Source organism: Lycorma delicatula, chromosome 2, assembly GCF_047948215.1.
Source record: "Lycorma delicatula isolate Av1 chromosome 2, ASM4794821v1, whole genome shotgun sequence".
NCBI classification, from domain to species: domain Eukaryota; kingdom Metazoa; phylum Arthropoda; class Insecta; order Hemiptera; family Fulgoridae; genus Lycorma; species Lycorma delicatula.
This window is the reverse complement of record NC_134456.1, coordinates 37,269,833-37,288,806: the sequence shown is the minus strand read 5'-3', so window position 1 is coordinate 37,288,806 and position 18,974 is coordinate 37,269,833. Positions and strand designations below refer to the sequence as shown.

General features: G+C 28.5%; 2 protein-coding genes across 3 annotated transcripts in view; one reads left to right on the top strand and one right to left on the bottom strand.

Annotated features, from left to right (window-relative positions):
* Phlpp (PH domain leucine-rich repeat protein phosphatase) overlaps nucleotides 1–14,068 on the top strand; it is a 163,759-nt gene extending 149,691 nt beyond the window's left edge. The window contains exons 14-22 of one of the 2 annotated variants that reach the window (XM_075358708.1): nucleotides 412–558; nucleotides 670–861; nucleotides 3,775–3,952; nucleotides 5,039–5,160; nucleotides 5,836–6,049; nucleotides 7,473–7,643; nucleotides 10,457–10,599; nucleotides 11,943–12,152; nucleotides 13,662–14,068. In XM_075358708.1, coding sequence (XP_075214823.1) covers nucleotides 412–558; nucleotides 670–861; nucleotides 3,775–3,952; nucleotides 5,039–5,160; nucleotides 5,836–6,049; nucleotides 7,473–7,643; nucleotides 10,457–10,599; nucleotides 11,943–12,152; nucleotides 13,662–13,896 — 1,612 coding nt within the window. In that variant the 3' untranslated portion in view covers nucleotides 13,897–14,068. The remainder of the gene's footprint in view (nucleotides 1–411; nucleotides 559–669; nucleotides 862–3,774; nucleotides 3,953–5,038; nucleotides 5,161–5,835; nucleotides 6,050–7,472; nucleotides 7,644–10,456; nucleotides 10,600–11,942; nucleotides 12,153–13,661) is intronic. The other variant, XM_075358709.1, reaches the window with a different exon arrangement.
* The window catches only part of LOC142320661 (uncharacterized), a 29,781-nt gene continuing 24,812 nt past the window's right edge, over nucleotides 14,006–18,974 (bottom strand). The window contains exons 2-3 of the mRNA XM_075358710.1: nucleotides 17,434–17,651; nucleotides 14,006–15,540 (exon numbers count right to left, since the gene is read on the bottom strand). Of these exons, the coding sequence (XP_075214825.1) occupies nucleotides 15,481–15,540; nucleotides 17,434–17,651 (278 nt within the window). The 3' untranslated portion in view covers nucleotides 14,006–15,480. The remainder of the gene's footprint in view (nucleotides 15,541–17,433; nucleotides 17,652–18,974) is intronic.

Below are 18,974 nucleotides of genomic sequence, written 5' to 3'. Positions count from 1 at the left end.
CAAGTTTATAGAATAAATATTTTTAATCTTTTCTCCAAATTCCAATTTGTTACAGAAATCACAATCAAATTATATCATTTTACTTCATTTTGTAAATTAATATGCAGTCTGAAAGTTGCTTTCATCCTCACCACTGCTACCTTCATCTGTAATACAAAATCTAAGAAACCTAGACAAATATGGTTTTGATTTGACATTATGCTTAAACACCACCTATGTTTTCTGTATTACAATTGAAATTACAAATAAATACATAAATAATCATGTATTCTAAGTTATATTACAACATTAAATCTAAAAAAATAAATATCGCTATCATACTTCAAAAATAATATATGGTCAAATCATTTGAAATCCTTGGAATTGAATTACGTGATGAAATAAGATATCCTTTTGTACTTTTAAATTCAGGACTCAGCGAGCAATGAGTTTAGTGGACGTTTCTGGACAAAATCGAACTTCATTACCTTCTTCTCCACCTCATCAGGAGTCAGCTACATCTGATCTCGACTCACCATGGATTTTAGGATTCTCTGAAACCCCTGGCCATAGAGACAGGTAAGCAAATATTAAATAAGATAAAAGTATTATTTTAAAAAATGATTTTTAAAATTTTTTCAGATAATGAATTAATTTTTATAGGCGACAAATTTTTATTTAATGTTTCAGGCTTTGCATAGCCCAGCTGCGACTACCAGCATTTTGTAACCAAGAAGCACTGATTGGATTGTTTGATGCTGGAAATAACTCAGAGTTACCTCAACTTCTTGTTAATGCAATGCCACGTATAATTCTTGAAGAAAGAACCGTTAAAGAGACTGCTAATGAGTATATGAAGTATACAATGCTCTCTGCACATAGGTAATTTTTATTTAAGTTTTTCTATAATTTTAACTGTTATCCAACAGCTACAAAACACAGGAAAAAGTAATCTTTATATCATTATAGCAAAATTCATTACAAGTAATATAACCATGGCTTTCAACAAAGGTATAAAACAATATCTTTTCTTACCATTTATGCTTTTATATTAACTTCATAATCAATGGACTACCAAAGATATTAATATACACCAAAAAAGTAACGTTCTTGAGATAACTTTTGAATTACTGTCAATGAATTACTTTCGATGAATTACTGTCAACATATTACTGTCAACCAATTTTGTTGTACTTCATAAGACATTTATTTTTTTTATGGTCATACCATACAGTTTATGAAGAAAGATTTGTAGAGATAAATCAGCACTTCTGTAGGCAATCAACACTACCACAATGGTACAAATTAAATCAATGGCAAGGGGTGAGGGTGAGGTCTCCTTAATATATACGTAAAATATGAATGTAAAATATGTATTAAAATTTGAATCAAACTATCTTCCTATTTTTGTACATGGAAGGAAATTATAAAATTTAAGAGAAAACCCAGGAGATGAGAACTTATAAAACGTGGTTCAATTGACACAAATAACCCTGATGCCCCGAACTGACAAGAAACAGCTGAACATTTCTTATGACCGATTTATTTATAGGAACATTTCAAGATCCTACATCCAATTGGTCCTTTAACTTCTTTCATTGTTTCTTCCAGAGATCTGAATTTTAACTCAGGAATATTTAGTAGAAGCCAGCGTCATAGCATAATGCAAGAATTATCAAAAGGATCTTTAATACAGTAATTGTCCATTGCCTTCTGTATTTTAATACTACTGACTTCCTGAATTTGGGGGCAGTTTTCTAACCCCAGGACAATCAAGTGAATACCCACCACTCTTCATCAACCTTCTGAAGAGGCCATTAGCACTTGTCACTTGGAATGAAGGGAACTCCTTTTAGCAGATGTAACTCACTCCTTTAATTTGTTGGTCGCTTGAATATATTAGCAGTTGTGAAAGTACTAAATACAGTATTACTAATGAAATATTACATTTCATTTTATGTATAAAGTCACTACAACATCTTTGTGGAATCACCATATCATTCCTTGCCATTGATAGTGCTGAATGCCTACAGAAGTGCTGATTTATCTCAACAAATCTTTCTTCATAAACTGTATAGTATGATTTGATTTAAATAAAAAATAAAAGAAAGGGTAAATAACACCTAATGGTTTAGGTGTTAAATGCATATTTGAGATAAGAGTAGTTAAAATTCTTTGAGATCTCAAGTTAAACAATTCAATTATGTAACATATTATACTCCTAGCTCAATGAATTGTAATGGTAATCAATAGTTGAAAGAGATAGACAGAAAATTAATCTTTCTAATACTCCCACACTTTTTACTTCTTAATTAATTCTAATTTTATCAGTTAATTAAAAGCCTACCCTTTTCATGTACGCATCAAATTACATAGAAAACAAAATAATGAATTGATTTCAAGATCACAAATTCACTAACTTTGACAATAACAGATCCACAAAAAAGTAAAATATATTCAAAAATTTTTTACTTTAACTCATTTTTTAATTACATCTAAATATGTTTGCCAGATTAAAAAAATCTACAAGCAGTGACATCAGCTATTCCTTTCCCAGTATGACAACAATAGCACCAGTCACAGAAGATAGTTGCAAAGACAACTGAAAACAATTTGAATTAATTAAAATAAAAACATTTATAAAGTTCAGTCTTATTTAAAATCAGTTTTGAACTGAATCTATTCATTTATAACATTATCTCTGTTTAAATAACCACATACTCAAAATATTTATAATTTTTCCACTAAATATTTTTTTTATTATTGCATTTTTTTTTTTATTGAATACAATTATCTACCTTTCTTAGTTTCATCATAATTAAATCACATGTTCATACATTTTGGATTATTTGTAGAAAACAATGAGTTTTGAAAATGGAATATATCTGAAACCCATCAACATATTTTTTAATTATGATGAAACTAAGGTAGATAATAATTGTACTTGTTATATTTATTATGATCTTAGCAGAAAATTTATAATATATTGTTATATATTTATAATATTGTAATTTATAATATTCATTTTCATAATAAGTCATTGTCTGTGACTCCAAATTTATATTTGTATTGTTTTATATGCAGTCAAATTTCATAGCTCTTTTATGATCTTCATACTTTTTAATAAATCTCAATTTTATCATAATATTATAAAATTCATTATTGTTTTTCACTACATTAACTTTTATACAAATTTATTATCTAAATTATTATGTTTGTTATCAATTTTTATTATTGTCTTTATATGCTAAAAGTATTTATTTTATTAGTAATTTACTAATAACTTACTTTACTAATAATTACCTTAAAGTAAAATAATGTGATGTGTTTTTAAATCTTATCTAGCCCGTTAAATTATAGTTCTCTTTTGTGGGTTGTGAATTTGATTTAGATTTAACTATGATCTTATTAATCTCATATTCTCATATATGTAAAAATATATACACAACTTATCATCATAACCAACAAATCATTATCCCAAACTCACAAACACAAAATGGCAATATACTAAGGTATATCATATTCTTAAGAGATTCTGCTTTCAGAAAGAAGTTAAAGTTTTAATTGTTCCTCCAACCTCAAAATAATATATACTTTACAGAAAATGAGCATTTTCATAGGATCCAGATACTATTTATTTGATACTTGGTTACCAAAAATTTTTTTTGTAAATATAAATTTACATTGTAAATATAAGAAAATAAAATATTTGTAAATATAAGAAATTAAATATTTTTCAGAACAATTACTTCAATATAACCTCCACTTATATTACAAACTTATTTTTCATTTCAGAGAGCTAAAAGATAAAGGTCAAAGGTGTGGAGTTTGTGCCATGTTGTGCCATATAACTAAACAAAAATCTCAGCCAAGTCAGCGTAAATATATACTAAGAATTTCCAGTGTAGGAGAAGCTAAAGCTATACTATGTAGATCAAATGGTTCTTTAACTCTTGCTCATACACCAACACAGGTATTATATTATTTTAGTTGTATTAAATTTTTGTAATTGTTACTAGATTGATTTGAACGATTAAAATACAGAATGATTCAGTAATGAAGGGAAATCATTTGGGAACTGATTCAAATAAGGAAAAAGGTTCATACAAATATACATCAAAAAACACTTTATAAAGTTATGGCTAGCAAAAAATTTCACCCAGATTTCAATCCCCCCCAGTGAAATTAGGCCATACTGAAATTTCAAGGCATTAAAGTAAGGGGTAAATTTTAACAGAAAAATTTGGTAATGAAAAACATTTTTTTAGGTTTTTAACTACAGTAACTAACTAAAAAAATGTGTAAATTCTACTATTAAAACTTGAATTGAATTTTGAAAAAATAGATATAATACAGCTATGAAAAAAATCTATTATTAAGAACAAAACTTAGCAGAAAAATGTTATGAATTTATAAAAATTAAAAAAGTTGCTTTTAGTACAATAAATTTATACTTTTGAAAGTAGGTTAGCAACAATAACTGTATGCTTCAAAATTAATTTTAATACTACTCATTCTTGTCATAAAATTGTGGTTATGAGTTATAAACATTAGCAGTTTATTATTAACAAAAAAATAGACATATAAGTATTAAAGTAATTTTTAATATCCTTTGTGAACACTACCAGCACTCACATTATCATCTGAACGTCAACCGATGAATGGTGATTAAAGAGAAAACATTCTTCAGGTCGTATAGCTTAGTTCTACAAAGAACGCAAAGAATTTCTACACAATTCAACATTCCACAAACTACAGTTTAGAGGGCATTACATGTTCATGAACTGCAGTCGTATGTTCATGTAAGTCGTAAGTTCAATACCTGCAGCTTGGTGACCATGCCAGACGACTGCAGGTTTGTCAATATATTTTTAACCAAATAATCATATATTCCATTATAGTTAGCTAGAATTTTATAATAATGAATAAATATGAAAACTATATTTTTTTTATATTTAAGTGATTTATATGAATCTGGAACTTTTCATATTTTTTCATATAATTTTGTTGAATCATAGACACTGAATCATAAACTCGTGTGTTTTTTTGCATTCAATAGATGGAAGCAGTAAAAAGTCAGTTAGGTGGAAGTGCAATGTTCCCATTAGTAGTCCCTGATCCTCATGTCGCAGAAGTCACATTAACTGACAGTGATGAATTCCTTATAATGGCCAACAAAAGGTAAAAACATTTTTCAATATCTAAAAATTACCGATACAGAATTATTTTATGAACAGAGATTTAGACAAGAATTTTTTTGGAGCAACATAATTTTTGTTCTCCCTGTTGCTATATTATGTTCACTATATTATGTTGCTCCAAAAATATAGTGAAGAAAAATATTTTGCAATTTTTATTCTTGAATTATTTTTAACCAATGACTTAAAATTCAAAGAGAAAAAATATTTTGATGATACTGAAAATTATTTACATGAATTTAAATAAATTATTTACATTTACTCATGTTAAAAAAATTAATGAAAAGTAAATAAATTAAATAAAAAAGTAGTATTTTTTCAGTGTTAAAAGCTAATAAGATTTTTCATAATTTTTCAGTCACTAGTCAACATTTGAAAATAATCATTAATCAATAAAAATATATTTTAATGATCTTGACCAGTATAACAGTAAAAAAGTAAGAAAAAATGAACAACTTTAAGATGCAGTAATTAATTCTTATCCCCAGAGTAACAAATGTGTAGAATTAGTTTGAAATCTCATGTAAGTATGACACATGTAAGTAAATCTCATGTACTTTGACACTTGTTTCTTACAAAAAATTCTTTAGATTATTAATCAGGTCTTTCACATTAATTTTACTTAATTAAAATATGTTTCTATGAACCTGAATTGCAGGATATGGGAAGTGTTAAGCGTAGATGAGGCAGTTTCAATTGTCAGGCCCATGCCAGATCCAGTGAGAGCTGCAAAGAAACTTCAAGACATAGCCCAGAGTTATGGATGTGAAGATAATCTCAGCATTATTATTCTTAAATTTCATTCACTACATACCGATACAGATCCATTGATCAGAGAATTAAGATCTACTATAAGACATGCTACTCTCAAGGTAATACAAAATAACCTGTTCAGTACTGTTGTTATAAACTATAAGAATAAATATTTCATACATATAAAGCATTTATCTAAAAGTTATTATTAAATAAACTAAGAAAAAACTAAAACTTTTATACTAGAAAAATATGAAACCAAGAAGTCATTACCAGAATATTTTAATGACAACCAAATTTTGTCAATTCTTTTTAACATATGACTATCAGTTTGCAATTTCTTTTCTGGAAAACTAGACAAAAGAAACAAAATTTTGTGTCCAGTATTTATGTACAATTTACACCAAACCTCCAAGATATGTTTTTAAATTAAAATAATTAATTTTGTGGGTTAAAATTATGTATTACGAATGCAGGTTAAAGACAGGTTAGAACATCAATAACAGCAGTACCATCAATAAAGCTTAACAGCAATGTTGATCAGCATTAGAAGATAAGTTACTAGGTGCTGAAGATTTAAAAAGGTGTTGAAGGTAAACACTTTTTTTACTATTAAAACCTTTAGTTTTTAACTGTTGTATATTTCTTTACCTTGAGAATACCTTATTATTTTATAAATGATTCATACTAAAATAATTTAAAAAAGGAATTAAATGTTAATTACTTATTTTTTTATTTGCTTAAAACCACATAACCACACTGCATATAATTCTTCAATCTGGATGGAAACCTTCAAATTTTTAAAAATATTTTCAAAAACAGTTTCAATTTTGTTTTAATTCTTGCTCACTGACATATTTTACTAAATATTTACCCACAAAGTTATTCTAAAAAAAAATGAGGAAGGAACATGTTTGAAATAACAAAAAAACATTTATGAAATTTGAATAGAATTCTCATAACAAAAGCTTTTCCTAAAATATTAGTCTTCAATCTATTTTAAATATGTAGACTTTTTCACAAGATTGTCTAATCAAACTACGTATTTTTAAATTCCTTCTATTCTGTATTTAAAATTTCAACATCAGACACCTTGCAATTACTTTCTATACAGTTCTAATCTAGTTTTTTCAACAAGTTGTTCCTCGATATCAAGGCACATTTTTAGCTTACAAAACTTGTGTAATAACCCAAATTTTCTCTAATTTGAACAGTAGTAATTCTGATGATTATGTCAACAAAAACCTGTACTTAATTCTTACACCTGAAATTTCTAGAAGGAACTAATAATTTCACTTATACTTGAGTTGACTTATCCATTCACAGCTCAAGAGATGGAACTGAAAAGAAATTGTATATTATTCTCATGCAATTTAATATTTTAAATTTAAGAGCAATAATATGAACTACATTTTTATAATCCTATTTATGGATTATAATATTAAAGAATAATTTTTTAATCAATTATATTGCTTATGTTTATATGCCACTTATTAATGTTTTTTGTGTTTTTTTCTTACCATATTTTTTCACATTTTAAAGACTGAACCTATTTGTTGCTGTGATTCTGCACAAAATGCAATAAATGACTGTGATGGTGATCGATCATCTCCTAGTGGACAGAGTGATCAAGCCAGCAGTGGCAGAACAGTTATTTGCCACAGTGAAAACATGCCGATGCCACTACATTCAAGAAATTACATTACCGAAAAGGTAGTAAGAAAAATATAAAAAGTAAAAATGTAATAGTATAAAAATATAGTTATTTTTATAGATCTTATAATACAATGATATCAATGAGTATCGCATACAAATTTCATTACATATTATCATTAATGTCAATAGTATAAGAAACAACATTTTGATTGAAAACAAAGTCTTTAAAAATCTGCAATATCCACTCTCTTCAGTGTACTTTTTTGCCATTCTTCTTGACATTCATATTTTGATTATCGACTTCAACTAAGTAGCATTAAAACAACCAATATTATAGCATCACCAGATATTAACACAGTTTTCTAATTTCTTAGTTTTAAGCAAGTTTATTCAGTTGGGTGTACCTTTTTGGTTGGTCACATTATTTACATGTTCTGTTGGCTTTCACATACAGTTTATTTGCTGCTGAAATGTATGCAAACCCTTCCATCATGTCACAGAAAGTCACTGCTGTAGTCTGTTGAGTTGCACCTCAGTGACTAGTTACTTTCAAACACTATTTGACTGTATTATACTGTTCATTATAATTGTGGTTATTCGCTCACCCTTTACAGTCTTACCATCCACAATACATATATGAAGCCACGTATTATACGTTAATAATACTCTATAACCATAGAGTCACAAATCCATAGTTTTTACCAAAAGATATTTTTTAATTTTGAGATATGGATTATTATGTTTGCCACCATGCCAATCTGAACTCAACCGAGTTGATTTGAAACTGTTAGTGTAAGGACATTGTGGTTGCATATATGACATTACCACATTGTAGTATGTTATATCAAACTATTATGTATAAATCAGTTTTTATTAACTCAACCGTAAGTGCACATTCTTACTTTACTCAAGCAGGTGTGTTGTATGGAATCTGATCTATTGTATGATTTTATGATAGATAACATGATTTTCTACTATATTGGATTTGCACTATCTGATTTAAACATTAAAATTGTAAAATAATTTAATGGAAAAATTAATATAATTTTATTCATTGATAATGAATTAAAGATATATAGTTAAAATACGCGCTCATTGCTAGTTTAGTTTTTTTATTTACTTGAGCAAAGTTTAGTGTATACCAGGTATCCCGAAAAAAAGTGCCTCTTCATAGATAGCTGACTATCCTGGAACATTTATACACGATGGAAATGTTTTATATTATCTAGTTTCCGAGTAAAACATTTCGCACACAAAAGTTTCAAATAGACCAGCATTTCAAGACAAGTATTCATATCGCAGGATTGCAAAAGAAAGGCCCACGAGAACAACTTATAACAGCGGCAAGTAGCAGTGATTTCACTTCCACAGGTAAACAAAAAAACTTTAGCATGGTTTTATATGAAGCATTGCTTACAAGTAATATTCCTCCACAAACTTACAAATCCTACCTTCAGAGATTTTCTGCGAAAATATTGCTTTAATTACAATATACCAGATGAATCAACATTGCGTAAAGATTACATACCAACAATTTACCTACACGATCTGGAATAAATACGCAATCAACTCAAGGATAACATTATTTGGATTTCAGCTGACGAAACTACCGATAGTTGTGGCCGTTACATTGCGAATTTAATTGTTGATACATTATAATTAGAACCTTCTTCCTATCTGGTGGCCTACAAAGACCTTTAAAAGACAAATCATTCTACGATCGGCAGATTTGTGAATGAACGTACTAAACAAATATTTCCTGAATCTTCTGCAGATGAAATAATGTTTATATTTCTCTCAGATATTGCTCCCTATATGATATATATAGGGATGATATATCTTGATATATCTCCCTATATGATCAAGACAGCCAAAGCCCTACAAGTATTTTATCCCAATTTTATTAGTGATGTACTTTGCTCACGGAGTACATCAATTCACTGAAGAAGTACGATCCACGTTTGTGAATGTAAATAAACTGATTTCATCAACAAATAAAGTGTTTCTTAAGGCACCTGATCGTAATAAGGCGTATAAAAAGAACTGCTAAATGTACCTTGTTACCACTGGTTCGGGAGGTAGATTGGTTCGATGGGAAACGTAGATTGAAGCTGTACTGTTTTACAATGAACATTTCAAGGCCATCAAAGGTATAGTAAACGACTTTGATAGTGCAGAGGCTATGGCAGTTTGTCAGTCCAAGAAAGCATAAAATGATTCTAGTATTAAAAAAACATAGGTATGATTAGCACTCATTTTTCCCACATACCTGCGAGTATTAAAAACTTAAAACTCAGGTTTGGTGATGACAATTCTGTTAATGAATAAAATCTGCAAATGAACTCCACATTGCCAGAGGTAATCCTCAAAAAAACATTTTGAACATCCCAGGCTTTGAACCTTTGTGTCAAATTGATAGTTTTATTAATGGGACAGCTGAAATTTGCCAGAAACAGTAAGTGCTAACATAGCACCCAAATTCAAATAGTGCCTAGTTACCTCAGTGGATGTGGAACGATCCTTTTCCACTTATAAAGATATTTTGAGTGATTGAAGACTACCGAACATTTGGAACAGTATCTGATTGTTTACATTTACAAAAACAAAATTGTTAATTATCAAATTTATCAATATGTTATTCAACTACTTACTAATTTGTATGCTGATCTTGAAATAAAAAAAATAAAAATTACTATTTTTTATTATTTAAAGTTGCATATTTTGACACTTTTCATGCATATATTAAGCATTCTTCATGCATATTTGCATGCATATTTCAAGTGTTTTATGTTTCATATAATCCAGTCTCTAGTAATATATATAAAAACTAAACCCATTAAAATCAATTCTAATGTTGCTTATTTTTTCAGAACGACTTTATACCACCACGAAACTACCAATCTGTATTAATGCATGAAAATGGTACTCGTAAAATGTCAGCGAGTAAACTCAAGAGTAGCGATCCATATACTAATGGTCACTTAGCAGATGGTGAAGAAACATCTTCTGATCGGTAACAGAATTTGTTATATACATACGTACTGGAATAGATTAATAAGATTATGATAAATACATTAAATTTACTTGAAAAGAATATTTTCAGGCATAAAAAAAATAGTAGAGATAGAAAATAGAAATTAATTGATGCACATTCAGGAATGTTCAGTAGTTTTATTAATGTACAAGTCATTGACAATAATTTTAAATAAATTGGTGAAAAAATCTTTTAAACTAGACAAACCATAAACGTTTATTTAATTAGTAAGACATTTAATATTATTTACAGATTTATAAATTTTTTTAAACAAAATAATCTTCTAGATTATGTTATGAATACTAACTCTAAATTCAGTTGATTACACTGACTACAATGAAGTAGTCTTCTGTTTGACTGTAAGGTTCTCCTACCAGTTTAGAATATGTTCTTTGTAAAGCTGTTCAGCTAAAGTAAGAGCTAAAATATCATCCTCGCTTACCTTGTAATGCAAGTAATCAGATGTTTTACAAACATAAGGTAATAAGCATACATAACATCGGTATGTATTTGTAGTAGTAGGTACACTTTTCCACAGATATTCCTGTTTAGTACAAATGTTGATCACAAATTTGCTGACAATCTGATTAGAATACCATACTTCCAGGTTTTTCTTTTAAAACAGACATCAACCTCTCACATTTCATCAATAGCTCTATATTTACAAATTGTAAATAATGTTTGGAAAGCCACACTGACCTATCAATGTAAATAAATAAAAGCAGGGATGCCAATTTGCCATAAAATAATATATTATTTAGAATAAATAAATGAGACTACAACATAAAAACTAAAAATACTAAAGTCCTAAATTTCTCCCAAGGAAAGAAAAAGCTGTTAGAAATCTGAACATGTGTTTTTAGAAAGTGTAAGATTTTATTATAATATTTATTAGAACAACATTTTTCTAGACTGTGGACATTTTTTGATCCCTCTTGTCAATCTAGGATTAAGATGACTTAATTATTAACATTTAAAAAAATGGCACTAAAGCATTTCTCATTCATCCTCTTTTTGTATGTGTAAATATTATACTGAAATACATGAAACAGTTTGTTTTGATAGAGGGAATTTGTTATATTTTAAAAATTTGTACTTAATCTCTTTAATATGCAAAACAAGATAATTCTGCAAACTCCACAATCTTTAGCACAAAGATTTGGATAAGGATCTATAGTACATCCTTCATAGCTTTTTTTGGGTAAATGAGGTATATGTGTTTTAAACATGCACACAAAAAAAGACAGGCACAAATAGTTTAAATTACATGTTTTATTAAAAACTACCAACAATTTTTCAAGAAAACTTTTTTGTTTGCATAGGTCTGGAACTCACTTATCTGAAGAACAGTATAGATGTTGGGAATACATGCTAGAACAGAATACACAGTTGTTATTCGATAAAGAACTGGATACATTATCTAGAGGTTTTGTACGAAGATCTGTTCCAACAAGACCTAGTCTTTGGCCACGAGCTAAGAGTAATCCTCATATTCCATCAGCAGACTTTCATAACCAGCCTCTTTTAACGAGGTATGAATTAAAACATTAATTATACTTTGATTACACAATAAAGTATAATCTAGTGTCTAATAAAAAAATGTTTGAGTGAATAACTAACTAACAGTGATAAAAAGCAATGTTAATGACACCTAAAAATTTGAAATTATCCATTTTAAACAAGCCCTTTTAGAATCAATTGAAATCTTTCTGATAAACTGATACAAATTTAAGATATTTGCTGCTTTTCCCTGCCCACAATATCTTCAATATTTCAGTAGCACCATAACTCAAAAAGCTTTTCAAGCCTCCTTCTTTCCATCTCCAAAATATCTAAGACACACTTCTGTATTAATTTCAGGTTAATGTTATTTGATGTGAACAGTTACTTTCATATTGAAACCACAACATTATCAGCCATCTAAGCATTTCTATTTTCTCATTACCATGTCTATCACCTGTTGAGTCCAGCCTCTCGCACCTCATCTATAGCCCTTTGGAAATAACCATTGAAAAGTATAGGTGACACCAAGCAACTTTATCTAATGTTTGCCTTTTGTTTATTCTCTCTACCGTGTACAATGGCTCTTTCGTCTTTTAGACTCCAAATAATCCTCCCTATCTTAGGGTTATTTTTAGAATCCTAACAAAAGACTATTTGACCCTATCAAAAGATTTTGGTAAATCTACTAAGGCAAAAAAAAAATGTTCATCTTTCCTAACAGTTTTTCCAGAATTAATTCCATCTTAATAATTGCTTATTTATTATTTTCCAGAATTAACTGCATCTCTTGTAACCACCTCTTCATGAAACCAAACTGGTCTTCAGGAAGTGTACAATCTTTAGCTTCTTTTAAGTATGATCATAGTATTTTTGATGAATATGCAATTAAGTTCAAGGTCCGGGTAGTGTTCATTAAGAATTTATTGAAATCTGTTGGATCAGTTTTATAAATATCACATATTTAAAGTTTTTCTCTAAATTCTCTTTCCATCTAATTTTCTAATTTCTTTTCAATCTTTTAAATTTTAACAAGCATTTACTGACAAATATATTATCATCATTGTTAATATCTGGACTAGAATAACTCATTCCTCACTCTCAGATCAAAAGGTCCTGCAACTGCCTTCCCCTCTCACTTTGCCAGTTATGCCATTTCAGTCTTCCATGATGGTAAGGCAAAGTGATGTATAATCCATTTACCTCAGTCATCATGATTAGTTGTAGGCATACCTCAACTAAACTAGAATAATTCTATAATAACTCCACATTACAGGCACATCCTTACACCCCAATATTCCAATAATGCAATGAATTATATGCAGATAAAATCCAATGGTTTTTTGAGTCATGTTTGAAGAACCTCACTCAACCTGATGTAGTGGGTTTTTTTAAAATTGTCTGTTAAAGATTAATATGAGTTTAGATGAGTTAACTCATTTAGACAAGTTTTTTTTATATTATCTAGTATTAAAGACTCATAGCTTTTTTTCAACAAGCTGGTCAAATAATACTCAATTGGATTTTCTTCTTTTTAACAGACAATTTGGAAGTGCTAGATCATTTCATCCATCCACAAATCGCATGATCAGCAGTAGAAGAGGTTTAACTGGTGGTCCCAATGCAGCATATTTTGGTAGCCTTCAGCGTCTGATGCCTTACCATCTAGAATATGACTTCGCTGTAATACGAGAAAGAACAGATTCAAATACTGATTCAATGGAACATGATGATAGAATGCATAAATACTGGGATGTAACAACTACAGAGTTATGACATTACCGTAAGATTTAAATTTGACAAGAAAATGTAATACATGTTCAACAACATGTAATAAAAAGTGTTCATTATGTGACTGATACAAAAGTAATCATTTCAAAACTGTATAATTTGTATATATGCATCTGTAAGAATTATTTGTAAAAATAAAAGACATGTTTTTATTAAATACAAAGTAGTGCTGATTTAATATTTAAGAAAATTAAGAATATTTTTAATTGTTAACTGAATCTAAATAAAGCTTAAGATACTTCTTTTCTCTTTTTTAGCCTTTTTTGCAGCATCACTTTGCTAATAAGTTATGACTACTAATCAGAAATTTTACTGACAACTAAACCATGAACTTCAGTACTTATGAATTTCTTTATGGAAGTATTAAATTTTACACAAAGAAAAATTACTTATATTTATATATTTTGCAAACAATGGAAGAAAGTAATAAAAAAACATTGGTTGCAGGCAGTAAATATGATTTTGCACCAAAAAACCAAGAAAATGTGTATGCATATGTAAAAGTGCACTACACCTAAATAAGTGGAGAAATATGCCATTAAAATAACATCAAAAAATAAAACGGTATATAGAAAACATATGTATGTAGAAAGCATATGTTCTCTTGATTCTCACAAAATGCTGGTAAACTGAATGATTTTCCTTTATATCAATATTTATTGAAATTTAAGATTTAGAACTAGATTTAGCTGAAGATTACTAGATTTAACTAGTATTGCTTAGATTACATGTACTTAAATTACATGTAGCAGAAGTAAAATAACACAGCGAGTTGTGTAGCTCCTCCTACTATCACTGTTGTGAGTAGTTATGGAACTCATTCATTACTTAAATATTTGATCTGTACATGCTGTTTGTCTTAACTTTATTCTGATCGGTACATAAAAATACATGGTGTATAGATCATATCAATATAAAATAAATTATAAGATAACAAAATACATGTGTTAAGTATTTAAATTCAAACATATGAAATAATGTTAAGGTAAATATGTTAAATAAAAATAAATTACTACAAATATATTCACAATTCAGATCCCATTATTGAAAATTATTTTGAGCACATTATGTTATGAACACACTGAATGTAATGCAGATATGTTCTTTTTTCATTTTTAATAAGCATAATTTAAAAATTCACAGTTAACAGATTTTTTAATAAACAGAATTGTTGTTTTTGGGCACAAGAGAATCCTTTACCATGTGCTATACCAGTGCCATTACATAACAACAATAAGGTCATCCGTATGGCATAACAGCTCCTTTTTTTATACTCTATGCTCCCATGCTAAAAATCTTTACTGAGCAACTATATCTCCACACATCTGACATGATTATTTTCAACTAGATTAACATCAAACACAGCACAAATATAATGACTGCTGTACACCAATTATTCGGCAATCTTATAACTTTGGGAAATGCTGATATTCCATGGCCTCTCAGGTCTCCTGATTTATCTGTTGAGCAATTTCTTCTTGAGAGGTCACCTTAAAAAGTGTAATGTAGTCAAGCTGCTATGACAGAAGAACAAAGCAAAGTTCCAAACAGCAATTGCTGAAATTTCTGTTAACCAGGTAGAGTTTCACTATGAGACTGCAGGAATGTGTAAGCAGAGATTGAGAACACCTGCAAGATATGATCTTCAAAAATTTAAAAGGCATATGTTTTAATAATTACATGTTATAAATAAATTTATAATTTTTTCATAAGAATATTTAATTTTCAAAATTTCCCATTTCCCTAAACCGGCTTGTACATTAAGGTTTTAAAAGCAATCTTAGTCTCATTATTAACCAGTAAAAAATATTGTCAATTGACAACTGTATGATATACACAATATCAATAGTAGTGATGGGTTTTTATATACTTGTTTTTGTCTACTACAGAAAAGATGAGGTAGTTTATAAATGATAATTATGTTTGTATTTTGCACTAACCTATAAAGTAGGGGTGCAATTAATTTGACAAAGACTGTATAAAGCTGTCTAAAGTTGAGTATTCTCAAAGCATTGTACAATGCCAATCATTAATACATCAGTAAACTTTTTGATAAAAATGATGAAATCGAACAGCTTCCTTTCAAATTAAGATATGCAATTTTTTTGTCACTGGCCCAATTACAACTGGACCATTGATAAATTTTAAGTCCATTTTAAATTACACCTTTTTAAGACCTTTAGGTATTAGTAAAGTAAAATGTGACACTAGCAGCACATGGAAGAGCAGCTCCTTTTTCTACATACCACTATTTCATTAAAAACACCAGCACTAATGGATTTTTTTCTGATGTATGATGAAGCTGCTTGGCCATTATTAAAATCAATTTTGATGTGATATGAAATCTTCACATCTTATTGTTGTTATATGTTTCTGAAGTACAAAAAATTTAACAACTGCTTTTCTTGATAATGCTTTCAAAAAGCTTAAGCAGTAAAAGCAGTATTAGTTCATTAATTACTATACAAAACAAATCTTAAAAAAGCCATTAAAAAACTCTTAATCTCTGAACTGATTCTTCTCAGATACTACTTATCAATTAATTACAAACAATGTTCTTTAGTGCAGCCATTTTATTTTGAAAATAAATGTCAGCTAATAAGGGCCTTTTATTCCACAGTCCACTTCAAAATAAAAGCTTACTACTCAAGTGACCAGAATGTAAAGGTATTTCTTTTTAAATTTCCACTCTTTCAGTTCCTAGCTATTCCTATGAATATTCTACTCCTGTGCCTTTTCCTCATGTTGACATTCTAATTTTCTACTTTACTTCACCCTTTACAGATGTTGAAATATTCATATAAATATATGTATCCTCTGTTCCTCCTAATACATCCAGTAAAGTAATAATACAGTAAAGTGCTATTAACTCCAAATAAATATTACCACATTTTGTGACAAATTTCATTAACAAAAGTCAGTGTAAGCTTCAATCATGTTTAAGGGAATGATTTTCTACAAACTATTGCTTGATTCACCATAGTAGCTAACCATCATGCAGAGACAGCAATGTTTATGCATAGATGTTTATAAACTATACACCCATTCTACTGATACAACAGAATTTTCTTTTTTAAATATTGTATTTCTACATTAATAAGCATTTATATTATTAATACAAAGTCAGTATACAAACCATTTGTACACAAACTTCTTAATTATATTATTGCAATAGAATAAAATAAATTTATTTTTTCATAAAAATAGACAAGACATAAGTTGAAAAAAAAATCATTCAAATTTAAAAAAATAAAATTATGGAAACACTGGCTAGATCTACACACAGGTCTATATACAGGTTTATCATTATTTAAAACTAATTATGTCACTATAAATCAAACATCCTAAAATAGAAAAGCATAACCATATAAGCTGTTCTTTAGCAGTTGCATAAAAAATATGACAATTTATAAATAAACAAGAACAACAAAAACATAATAAATACAAAAACTGCTTTTTATGACCATGGATTAGAGCCAATGCAGACACAATAATCCCACAACATATTTGATAAGTTCTTACCCTAGTACTAAATACTTCCTCCTTAATAAGTTTAAGGTACCATTGATACAATGGAAAACTCAACACAATTAAAGCAGTAATTAAAGGTATTGTAAAGTTCAACATACATAAATAATCACACACAAGTAAAGGACAACTTAAGATGTAACAAGTCACCCATAATCTACAATAGATCAAATCCAATTCACTGGAATGTCTTATATTCAACAAATATAAACCTGTAACAAATAACATATTTTAAACAAAAACTGAAATATATAAAAAGATTTAATTACATTAAAAAAAAAAATAATAGTTACATAATAGTTCATCCCAAAATCTTTATAAGAAATATTATTGGGCCGATAATCTTCAAATGAAAAGACACATAAGCTGTATTTATTTTATATGTTTTAAAAACAGAATAGTAAACTACTAAAAGTTTTTACAGGTTAGAGGACTCACGTAAGTTGGATTCCTTTCTAAAATTACAAAGAAACAAACTACACAACTTTGACTTCTTATAAGAGGGTAAAATTTAATTTTTTTTTCTACAAATTATTCTTTATATCTAGTACTTCAAAAATTGGATAATCATTTTATGTCTTTAGAAAAATCAAACAAAAATCAATCTTAATTATGATTGAAAGCTAGGGTATGTTTAGACTTAAAATTGGATTAGATTCTTAAATCTTGAAAAATTTAACAATTCAAAAAAATTCATTTTTTTACAAATAAAGCTTTCTATCTGTAAAGGGCTTTTATAACCCTTTTATAGTTTTTCTGATTTACTTTTCCAGGTAAACATTTTTGCAAAGGGTTTTTGTTTTTGCTAACAGCAGTATTCCAGTGTTTACATATTTCTGCAGTTGCTCTGCATATTCCTCCAGCTTTAATGAATAATGGTTTCATTGTTTATGACCCCAGAACATATAGTAGCTTAAGGGAATGAGCAATTTTGGATCATCTATTTAAAACACCATAATTTTGTATTGACAGACTTAATTCCTGATCAATGATGAATAGTTTCAATGAAGCACGGGTCTAAGTACAATGCATGTTTGTGTAAAATCATTTTATATAAATGGTAATTTTATGAAGCTACAAGACAAAAATTTCATTGTCACTCAGTCAATCCACTTTAAAACTCAAAATTGTTGGTTGAAAATTTTGGTGCTACAGATTCAGTGTTAAGTAAGAAATATCTTCCTCACCTTTCTTGTATGTCTTTCCTGTAAGTCTACAGTGTTCTGAATGGCAACTTTGACAGTGCTAGTCTTGCCTCTTCGGACTTTGGATTGAATATTCACATCTGAAGCATGTGATTTTAAAGAAAGTTTTTTCGAAAAGAAATATAATGAAATCAAAATTTACTAAAAAATCTTTTGGTAACCGAGTAACAAAATTTTCATTTAAATGGTTATGTTATCAAACAGGATTTTTGTGACACTCTGAAAGCTCTCATAGCATCAGTGAAATGCAGACAAGGATTTGTGAAGAGAGATTTTTCAGTGATAAGTCATAAAAGCAAGAATTTTTATTCGTGAATGATTTCAATTATC